General features: G+C 38.3%; 1 protein-coding gene across 1 annotated transcript in view; it reads right to left on the bottom strand.

Annotated features, from left to right (window-relative positions):
- Positions 1 to 5,806: 5,806 nt before the first annotated feature.
- The window catches only part of LOC139685849 (runt-related transcription factor 1-like), a 265,076-nt gene continuing 258,596 nt past the window's right edge, over positions 5,807 to 12,286 (bottom strand). Inside the window, exon 4 of the mRNA XM_071582962.1 lies at positions 5,807 to 5,826. Within this exon, the coding sequence (XP_071439063.1) occupies positions 5,819 to 5,826 (8 nt within the window). The 3' untranslated portion in view covers positions 5,807 to 5,818. The remainder of the gene's footprint in view (positions 5,827 to 12,286) is intronic.

Here is a 12,286-nt window from a genome sequence, read left to right on the forward strand (position 1 = left end):
TTAACCTGCTGTCCAACTACGGTGATAAAGCAAGGCGCACGATGAGTTAAATGTATTCCTTCTTCAGTTTATAAGTTTAGATGCCAAGTCGACTTTACATCTAGCAACGGACCACAATATGGATATCAATTACATTCTTCGTTCGCAGACGCGCTAAAACAGGATTCTTTGCTGCCTCAACAATAAATGTCTGAGCTGAAGAAACAATGGGTATCTTAGCGAACGCAACAATGGAATCTAGAGTAGGATTAATGTTCTCAAAGGTTTATAATATATTAATATATTGTTGATTTATTTTTTTACTTTTAAGATTACTATATAGTACCCTTCAAGCCACGCCAGGTGTATGATGGGGTAAATACACGTGTGGCGAATTTCACCCAAAATAATTTTTCCCCTTTTAGAGGCTGGACAACGTTATTATGATCACTTATCATTCTTGGGAAAATGACATTTAAAAAAAATCTGTTTACCCTTCATCACACTCATTTTATTTATATGATCTTGCCTACCGTGGTACGATGGAATGGGGCTAATTATCCTACTCCCTAGAATCAATTTTTTATGAGCTAAATTTTAAATACTTTCTTTGTTAAAATATAGCTCACGGTCAGCTAATGGAGGTGAGGGTACTCGTTGCATATTAAATTGCTGCAAAAGTGTAATTTTAAATATGTTTTCATTACTTGTTTGCATGAATTTGTGAAATGATTATGTTCCAACACTGCGTTGTTAGAGGTATGTCAAATGATTATTGATCAATCATTTATATTAATCGTGAATTTTAAGACCATTATGTTTTCTGCTCCAAGAAAGCATTCATTTCCTTTCAAACTATGCTAATGCCATCAAACACTGCAACTAAAAATATATCTACATTGATGTTCACCTACATGAAATTTATGTTTGCTTAGGAATATCATATAAGGTAAATAAATCTCTCACCTTGACATATATTCCGGTGGCCTATTTGGAGCATATTTAGATTATTGGATATGCATATTCATATTTATTATTTGACTATTACCTTTCCCACTGAATTCAAACTTCTTTATAGCGACTAATGAAGCCAAAATTTTGATGGTGCCAAATAGTGGCAACGGCCAACGAGTTCAATTAACAACGTTGAAAAAATTAAGCGTTTCCATGAGAATAAAAAATGTATTGTCAATATGGCATAGCTTGAAATAACGGAATAATCTATTTCCGAAAGAAAAATATCGCTATGTCAATTCCACTTAATGCTTTGATTTTACGATCCGGGTTTCAATACGTGGTATCATCATCAGGTACTCTTTTGAGCTTTACCTTCCATATGTATACTCGTATATCTTCGGTCATGGGGCACCACTATTTATGGGGGGTGAAAGAATACGTTTTGTCAAACCGAACGGTATTAGGGTTAACCCTGTGAAATTTATCCATGATGGAAAGGAAACAAACTATGCAAATTTCACTTGAATAGAGATTTATTCACGACCCGGGTTTCAAACACTTACCTGAACACTTACCTTCACCTGAAGATGACATTAAGTGTTTGAAACCCAGGTCGTGAATAAATCTCTATTCAAGTGAAATTTGCATAGTTTGTTTCATTTCCATCAATACGTTTTGTGATTGGAGAAGAGAATGAAGGGGTCATAGGGCTCGAAAAATTTTTCCGAGGAAAAATGTTTCGAGAATCTCATAAAATAGAAAAGCACTTGAAACTGTTCTTATCTCTGGGAAAACATTATGAAAGAGTATATGAGAGATAAATGCAAAATACTACTTACTAGACCCCCCCAACTCTGAAAAAATATCTGTTCAACACGAAAGACCCTATCCTTCCAACAAATAATCGGTATTTATTCATTCCATTGTGATAACTGATTAGTACGAGTAAAATATATTGGTAGGAGAGAGAGAGAATTCAGTTTTTAAGTGAGTGAACACAAAAAGTGTATCGAGAAACAGATTTTGTATTCCATGTTTGCCAAACATCTCGCTCAAACATCCCCTCCACTCGGAAGACTATGTATTTTCTATGTTTAAAACTATTCAACTTAAAAATTAATATTTTCAGGTTCCCGCAAAGGATATATTACCACACCCTGCTAAAATATTGCGCGCCCTTGCGGAAATGGCAGGAGATTTGCGTGAAATTATTTTGCCAGAAATTCAAGATGCCATTTAAAAAGGGGAATGCGCTGCTTTTACTGATATGTGGACAGACGATTATAAAAACATTTATTACACTACGTTTACAGTAATTTTAAAGACTGGAGGCTGAAAAGTCAGGTTCTTTTCACAGCTTAATTCCCCCAAGAGAAAAAGGCGGTGAAAACATAAAGAAGAAATCTTTCGGAACCTGGCAGTTTTCGGAATACAAGTTAAGGAGGCACTGCAGCTGACGTCCGTCACCGATCAAGGAGCGAATATAATGACTGCACTGCACCAATATAAACGGTTCAACTTCGCATAACATATGATACACACAGTTCTTGGGAACATATTCAACCCGGTATTTTAGGAAATTTAGCACTCCCAAGATGAAGGACATGCACGATGACTACAAAGATATTGTGAACTTCATAAAAAAAGTGGAATGGTGGGCCGACTGCCGAGAACAATTTTCCAGAGCAATGATACGAGATGAAACACTCGGCTGCTCATCCTGGAATATTTTATTAATCAATATCATTTTATACATGCTTTGTTGACTGACCGAAATGAAGAATTGCGCATCGAAAGATGTCCACCTCTCCCTAAAGGGGCCACATGGTTAAGTTGATGAAGGTAGTACATTTTTCGATGTTTTATATTTACACGGTCAGATAAAATCAGGGCAATTAATTAGGAAATTAATTTATTTATTCAGATATTTAAAGAGGTAAGTAACAAACCAAAGACCCTGCCGACCCTCACTTTGGTTCTTTTATGGGGGACAAAGGTTTTGGAGTATTGTAAGGATACAGAGGGAGATCCTCAGGAGCCCAGGGAAATGTGCAGTAGAGCTCGCCTTTTCCTCAAAGAAAAATTTTCATTCGATGTCAATCACGTTATTGCCGCTTTCATATTACCTTGATTTAAGCAGCTAAAAATGTTAGGTGACAAAAATCAAGAAAATGTGGGCGTTGCTGGGCCTCAGTCTCAGACATATATGATGACCTAATAAGTGGGCGTTACGTTCTAGATGAAGTGACTCCTTGCTGAGGTACACGTGTAATTTCTTTTTTAAACTTCTTCGTATGGGGTGATTTTTCATTTAGGTTCTCAGTTAAAATATAATAATCATATTTTCACTTCTCTGAGCAAATATTCAATATTTATTATTAAATGTTTCCAACTTCATTCTCTCAAGGTTGGACGAATGTTATTCTATGGCCCCGGAAAGGTAATTCATGCGACGTCTGAAGAATTATTCACGGATAGGAATGGAGCCAGTCATAATTAACCGTGTGAGATGGACACAGCCACAAGGCATGTCCAGAAAGTTGCTATTTTAGACAAGTGGATAGATTCAAAGGAAGATACAGTTTGAGAATTTGACAAAATATCACGTTACCTTGGGTTATCTACTGAGTTTGTGACATGCATAACTACTTGGTGGAAAGATCATTATTTTGTGATTCCCCGACTTGCTTCGCTAGCTAGACGGGTGGTCTCGATTCCAGCTAGTAGCTTAGCTTTTGAGCGTAATTTTAGCTCAGCGGGTTTCGTTTTAAGTGCAAGAAGAGCTCAATTTAAACCGGAAAACGTTGATAGCATATTTGTTTGCATGAACATGCATGAAGAGTGCCGGTTATATTGCACTTTGAGCTTGTAATTTGTGCTATAGTTTTTTTCAGAGCTGATATTTATTTAGTTATATATTGCGTTTGATTAATTAAATAAAACGTATATGTTTGAATAATATATGAGTAAATATATTTTAAAATGCATTGCAGAGTGTTTTTATTTTATCAGTAATACATTGGCCATTAAAAAATGGCGCCGGAAAGAAATTGTCGACGAATTTCAATCGCGTTATATGTGACCTCATTAAATATTGTTTGCAATGATGAAGAGCATATCAATGGCAATAAAATGTAGAATAATTGAGGAGAAATTTTAGGTAAGCGATACCGTTGAAGGAAAGGTATAAATGTAATGTATGAAATGAGGGCAAATAAAAAAAGATGAATGCAATTGAAAATTGTTATTTTATTTGCAGGGTATAACAGCAATTTCATGAAAGAGGGAACAAAGCATTAAATCTGGCCTTTATTCGCTGGATCATCAAATACAAGTATCTACAGTGACCAGGGAAAATAACAAGAATAAATTAATAATAGTAATTGGTCAAAAACCTTTCCACGTCGCTTAAATGCAGAGCCGTAAAATTGTGCCAGATAATTCAATAAGAATTGCATAAAGATGATAATTTTTATCGATTCAGGAAGCCAAACCAAGAGAATTGCTCCAAATTTAAAGAAGGCATTAATTTTCTCCCTCATTTATCTACACTCTAGCTAAAAGCAACGACCAAAAACTGAGAGGTTAACGGAATGTTAGGTTGGATATACTGACAAATTGACCTCTGTAGACAAGCGACTGAAAATTACGTTGATATTATCGATCTAACGCATTGCCAAAAACCCGACAATTGGTTTAATGATACCTATGCTCATTTTGTGACAATATTCATTTTATTCTTAAAAGGGCTGATTTTTATTATGTTTTTAGTTGAACAATTAATAAGAAATCAACAGTATATTGATGTATACCCCGATATTTTTAAATAAATATTCGGGAAAATAAACGGGCCCGAAAACAGAAATAGATTTTTCGAATAGTTTTCAACAAGAGTAAATTGTTTAGAATAAAATAGGCAACTTTATACCAATGGTAATACTCTAGACTCCATTTTTGCGTTCGATAAGATATCCATTGTTGCGTTTAATACATGACACAGTTTCAGGCATAAAATGGTGGAAATCCTTCACAATGAAAGAAGACACTTGGCTTTTCCACATGGAATATTTTTATTACAAGTTAGGTTTCGTTACGGCGTAAGATCTCCAAGTTCAGATTGGCCTGAAGATGTTACCCTGTAACGAAACATAGGTCGTAATAAAAATATTCTGTGTGAAAAAGCCAAGTTTCTTCTTTCGTCATTGTGGTGTTCGATAAGATATCCATTGTTTCTCCAGCTCAGACAATTATTGTTGAGGTAGCAAAGAATCCTGCTTTAGCAAGGCTGTGAACGAAGAATGTAACTGATATCCATATTGTGGTCCATTGCTACACATACTATAAGTCGACTTCGAATCGTAACTTATAAAATGAATAAGGAATACATTTTACGCATCCGGTACCTTTATCATCGTAATTGGACAGCCGATGAAATAAGGCAATGGAAGGTCCGTATCAATTTTTACGTATTAAAATTTCTTATTCTCCATTGTTTGGAGTAGAATGTGTGTGCGTGTATGTGTATGAGAGAGTGGCACGTGAGCCAAAAAGAAGACCGCCAGGCGTGCGAATGGTGATCAGGGCAACTCAGGCAGAATCATTTGGGGCTCGACTTAAAAGCTCACGACAGTCCGCATGTAGCTCAGTTGTTGGCCCACGACAGGCCCAAAGGCCTGTACAGTCGTCGGTAGGCCTGAGTGGGCCGGTATCGGCACGCATGCGCAGCCTAGGCTCACAGTTGTCCCATCTTCGAAATCGGCTGGCCCAGCTCAATCCCATTCTTCAAAGGGCTTATCCCACGGGCCGGACTGACTGTTAGCTCGGGAGGACTCTCAAGGCCTGCGCAGAACTCTGGTTTTTGCTGGTCATCCCGAACCGTTTCTCAAGGTCCTTGGAACACAGAAGCAAAGTTTCATGCAATATTCATTTATTCCTACAAATATACCGAAATTATAGCTTTTCTCTTTGTTCATGACGTAGATAAGAGCTGCGTTATCGAAGATATGAGAGAAAATTTTGAATATTTTGCTTCATTTTTCAATCATTCTGCCGCAGAGAATCTCGTAGTTTCCATTTTATTGAATGATAGGTATTGAAATTTACTGATAGCCATATGCTACACAACTTTACATGATAGTAATAGAAATGTTGTTTTTCTTTTGGTTTTTCAAAATCGTTGGTGGTTTTCTTAGAAATAGGATTACCATTCTAATCAATATCCGTATTGCTAATTTCGACTAAAAAATAATGGCGAAATTTGATTGACACAAAAACATTAACAGAGATGACATTTCATTAACAGAGAAAATTTTGGTACGAGTACCATAGACACAGTAATCAAAACGAAGGTCGGTTTGGTAGCTGATTGTAAAGGTCACCCAGTACTAAGCCTCATACGGCGTGTGAAATTCACACATCAGGGTAGGGGGGCCAGTGCCTTTCCCTGTGCCGGTTATGGTTTCCCAGGAAGTCCTGGTACCCCAAAAATCACATAGTGGATGGGTGGATCTGCAGGTGCCCAGAGTGCCTTGCCCGGGAATCGAACTCGGGACCCTCCGGTCAGTAGTTCAACACTCCATGCCCTAGACTACCACGACCCACACATATATATATATATATATATATATATATATATATATATATATATATATATATGCATCTCAGTTAATGTAAACCTCTGCGCGCCGACCGTGTCACGGAAGACCAACCCAGCGGACTTTTGCAACGTCTTGAAAATAAACCTAATTATTTGGCCAGTGTCACCACTGGTAATGAAATATGGGATTTTGAATATGAGCCAGAAACAAAACGCCAAAGCTCTGAGTGGCACACCGACCCAAAAAGGCGAGTATGAGCAAATCAAAAGAGAAAGCAATGCTCATTGTCTTTTTCGACAAATAAAGCAGTGGTCCATAAGGAGTTTGATCCCCAAGAACAGACGGTTAACACTTATTACTACGTGAAAGTGTTGGAAAGACTCTGAAAAAGGGCCATCAGGGCGAGAAAAGACATCTCCGCTACCTGGCACCTCCATCGCGACAACGCGCATTGCCACAACACACTACGAGTCCGCGAGTGCCTGGCTAAACACCAAGTGGCAACGTGGCCTCATCCCCCCTATAGTCCTGATGTCACCCTAGCAGACTTCTTTTTGTTCCCTCGGATTAAGGTAGTCCTGAATGGAACCCGTTTTTTCTCCACAGAAGAGATTCCAACAGCCGTGACGAAAACCTTGTGAGGGGTCCCCGAAGACGCCTTCTATGGCGCGTACCGGTCATGGCAGAGTCACTGAATAAATGTGTAGATGCCCAAGGATGGTAATTTGAAGCGTTTTATGTGTTTGTAGAAATCTGTTCATTAAATAACAAAGAATAATAATTGCATTACTTTAAGAACGCACCCTGTATGAGTTTGGCACGCAGCATAGGATTACTATTAGCAGGTTTTGCCCGCAATTACAAAATCAAAGTTCATGTGGGTTATCTTCTTAACAAGTAAACTTTCGGGTTCAAAGCGGTGTTTAGCGATAAAATTAAACCATAAACGCTTGAAAGATATTTCAATCGCTAAGAGCATTGAAACATATTCGTAAGGGAGTATTTTAATCATGATGAATTAAGAATCAAATTAATAAAAAAAATAGATAAATAAATGAGCCTGACCTAGATGTAGCAGTTACAATGTTTTTAAGATAATGCACATTTTAGATTGTAAATACTGGGAATTAAAGTGACATGCAAACGACTAATTGAAGAATTCTTTTTAGCACGCATTTATTGATCGTATCATCAATGAAAGTGTATAATCTATGAATATTTACTTAATTCCTGAAATTTTAAAGAAAAGCTCTCTTTACCTTAATAAAAATCTTGCCTTTCAGATGTGGTTAATGACTAAAAGGGGGCAATAACTACTCGCAATTAACATGGATGTGAAAGCACTTCCATGAAGTCCATCTGAACAACGGCAATTAATGATGGTGCAGTTCTTATCCTAAACACCGATCTGATTTTTTGGTTATTTCACACAAATTATGGGGTGAGCACGTACATAAAAGGTGTCTGCGAATAAAAAAAAAAATTCAGGTCCTTTTTGAGGAACGGAAAACTTTAAATAATACGAGGCATTGAATTGGGTTGCACCGCGGGCTACTCAATCACGACTTTTTCAGCAATGTGGAGGAACTGAGAGTTTACGTACTTCAAGTTCCCCAAAAAAATAGTCGTTTCACGAAGCGAAATCCACACAAGAGTGAGAGAGGGAACGTTTTATCGCAGGTTTTTCTTCTACATTACTCGCTGGAGCACGGCCCACGCCGTGAAAGAACCGGGATCGCTCATTCAAAGCGCACCCCTTTAGTCGCTCACTCCATCCCGCTGCTCTCGGCCACTCCCCACCGCCAACCCCCGCCACCTTTATCCACCCTCCAGCGCAAGAGTAGGCTCGGTGGCTGCGGCGGCGCCCTGCGTTTATGACTCCTCGCTCACACGTTCAACTGGACGACTAACGGCATCTAAAGAGCACGCCTCCGCCCGCGAGTCATTCTTTAACTCCGGATTATTCAGGGTTTTCATGTCGAAAGGGTGGCGGAGGAGGTTGAATGAGATGGGTAATACATAAAGAAAGGCTCCACGCGCTTCTCTTCGGATGGTTACGCTTCCACACCAATCCCTTTTGCTCCACGGGATTAGGAGAATTTTAAAATTTGAAAGGTCCGTCCATTTAGCATCCCAATTTCGCTCCGTCGAGAGGAGTTGCTTTATCGATAAGCTATTCCTATTTTGTCACAATGGAACACATTCGACAGCTGACTTTCTTGATCTTTATAGAACATTCAGCTAATTGCAAATGCGTACGGAATGCCGGGAATCACATGGCGTCCAACATGGACTTACTGCGAGTCCCCTTTAATTATCGGTCTGTATTTCTCTAAGCATGCTGGATACAGTATCCCCAATTGGTATGACTACATAGGAGAGTAGTCTGCCGTTTCCAATACTTGAACGTAATCATCCGGGAGAGGATGCATTATATCCGCAAAAGTATAATACTTAATCTATTTACCTTGTTATCAATTTGGCGAAACCGAGCGTTAGGATTAAATTAAAAGTGCAGGTAGATTTCAAACGACGTAGTTTTGAAATGTGAGGGAAAAAAAGAGACAAATCAATTTGAAATTATTCAAAACATAAGACTGAGAGAGCAAAAAGCCAAATTTCAATCGAAAATTCGTTTCGGAGCCTACAATTGACAATTGTACTAGGAACGTAAAATTAGGAGTTCAGGTGGCAAAACAAAAAGATTTAAGCTATATTTTTTTAATTTTCCGGCCTTTAAGTTCCTATTAGAAATTGCGTAACATTCTTCAATGTGGGTTTCCGCCCTTTCACTCCATTATTTATCCCTTATATCCTTCCCTTTCGTCCACCACCGTCGCCGTCCTGGTTTCCTCGTCTTGGGTGGAACAGAAGGCGCGAATATAGCCTCAGAGTAGTGGCCAATGGGAGTGTTGCGGCGGCATTCGAGGAATTGGATGCATCATGAAAACCGAAAGGAATTACCTAACTTTACCTTCCTTTAGGAAAACCAGCCATCCATTTTCCGCCCGCAGTTGAACAATCACTACGACGGTTGAAGTACTCGAAATCATTTTTATTATATTCTTCAAAAAGCGTCCAAACGCGGTTAAAAATATCCACACTACTAAAAGCATGATCTGGAATATTAACGTCGAAGATCAGTGAACTGACCGCGACACTTATCATCTTTGCTTTCGAGGCAAAAGAGCCCTGCGCAATTGATGAATGCGGGTGAATTCAGAATACTCTCTGCGATATATTTCAATGCTTAGGATATACAGGTGAATTAAAGGGACATGGTCAACTTAGTAAACCACAATATTAAGGAAAATAATACGAGTTATCGATAAAAATTAAAAAAAAATCAAATACTGAAAACATTCTCGAGCATTTTCTGGTTTTGTCCAAGATTGAGGGTTGAAACCAAGCGGTTAATTCATATGGAAATACTGAAGGATATCAATCAAGAAAAAGCGGATAATTAAATTAAAGTTTCAATGGCTGCTGCATATTTTGGCTGAAGTAAATCCCTATTCCAGCTGACAACAATTGTATGTAATTCCAAAAATTAAAGTTTTACATAACCTAACCTAAGTTTTCCGACTGCTAAAATCCACAATCCCAAAAAGCCAGCTAGAGCCTTGATTTTAAAGAATTAATCCGGCAACAGACAAATATTGGACTATTTCATCGGAATTATGCTATAGCTTTGCATGGTTCAGCAAGATAAAACAATAATCACCAATGAAAACATCTAAGCTGTAAATAGAGGAACGACATTCTAATCGAAAGCGAACTGGTGACCTGCGGGCTAACCAACGATGCTCTCTCGCAACCAAAGAGCAAGAGAAAATACCCTTATTCAACGAAATTTTTCTGAATTTCAAGTAAATTTAATTTAATTTTACCAGTTTTACATTATTCAAAAACTACCTGATACAGTAGGGCCATCCAATTCCTTGACCTACACTGAGGGACATGTTAGATCATAATAGGCAAACACCGATGTATTGATTGATCGATAAGGATTCGTTTTATGCAGCTCTCCCTATCTAATTACTTTTTCATTAAGTCAATTGAAATGCACATTATATTTTTAAAACAGAAAATGTTTATCCTCCCTTCATGTTCTTAATCACCTGTGTCTCTATCTAACTTTCACTAGTGGCTTTTTTGCCTATGAATGTGCCCAATACATTTTTCTTTAATTTAAAAGAATTTCATCACTACCAATCATACGAGGGTCATCCGGAAAGTAGTACCCGTTCGTGAAATAAAGACACAAAAGTAAATATTAACAAACATAAAAAATTTTATTTGAAAGAGGATACTTTAAACTACTTCTCAACATAATCTCCAAGCAAATTAAGGCATTTGTCATAACGTGTGACAAGTTTCTGTATTCCTGCTGCATAGTCCTTCGCCGCCAGCTCATTGAGATACGCGAGGGACCCATCTTGCACAAATTTTTGCATAATGCAGATGGTGTTTAACAATTTCATGAACAATTGTTCGAGAAACATTGGGAAAATGCTCACAGATGTCATCAATTGTGACGCGCCGATCGTTCCTCACGAATTCGTCAACTGAGCTCACCAGTTGGTCTGTAATGACAGACGGTCTCCCCGAACGCTCATCGTCGTGTGTGTTCCCCCTCCCCATGTTGAAGTTGCGACACCACCGCCGAACAGACGACTCGTCCATTACATTGTCTCCATACACCTCCTTTAATTGGCGATGAATATCACATGGGCGAACGTTTCTTGCATTGAGGAATTTAATCACTGCCCTCACTTCACAACTGGCGGCGTTCTCAATTTTTTTAAACATTGTAAACAATCACAGAAACAACACAGGCAATGCTAGCGTCACGCAACTTGGCTCAGAGAAGGCAGACAAGCCACTGAAGCTATCTGACCTCGTCCAGCGGCTACTCGCGTCGTCAGCACTTCATGCGGCACGAACGGGTACTACTTTCCGGATGACCGTCGTATAAGTGTTTTGGGGGATAGTGGGCAAAGTAGATGAGGAGAGTTGTGTTCGGTTAATAAGTATTTACGAAGAAGTGGGAGTCGATGGCAGGCACTTTAAGTAAAGATTAGTGAATACATTAAGTGTCGTTTTTAATGGCTAGGAAACTTGGTTAAGGGGTATCTTGGCTTGAGGTAAAGGGAGGAAAACAATGGGGATTTTGGTGGAATCAAGAGAAGTAGAAAGTATGCAACGTAGTGCGGTAGTCCAAGCACTCCATTGTTGTCGTGTATTCCCTTAAGAATAGAATTCCTTTCCATAGATACATGGTTAAGAATTTTGGCATTATGTTCCCCCTTGTGAAAGATCAGATCTTGTATTCCTTTTTTATTTTCCCTTTTCTTAAGGAAGACTGAGCATTAAAATATTTTCCCACCCGCTGCTCCAGCATCCTGCAAATAATTCTTAAGAAAAAGTCTATGCAAGCATGAAAATTAAATGCTTTTAAAAACTCCTAACTTGTTACTCATTTTAGGACAATTAACACAGCTATAGCCAATTAATTATGAGGAAATCCTTTAATGTCCTTTCGGAAGTTTATATTTGCATGAATTTCACTGATAAAATTGTAAAATTTTCTCAGAATTCATACAATACGTTCTAGAGCATACTAGTAGCACTGAGAGAATTCATGCTAATTTGCACTGTATTTCATTTCGTTAAAATGTTCACGGCAGCGAATTCCAATATGAAATATTGGCCTCATTTATCGGGTCCATTCAAAGTGCAATCGTCCTCCT

Source organism: Hetaerina americana, unplaced genomic scaffold, assembly GCF_022747635.1.
Source record: "Hetaerina americana unplaced genomic scaffold, ioHetAmer1.1.p SCAF_12, whole genome shotgun sequence".
In the NCBI taxonomy this organism is placed as follows: Eukaryota; Metazoa; Arthropoda; class Insecta; order Odonata; family Calopterygidae; genus Hetaerina; species Hetaerina americana.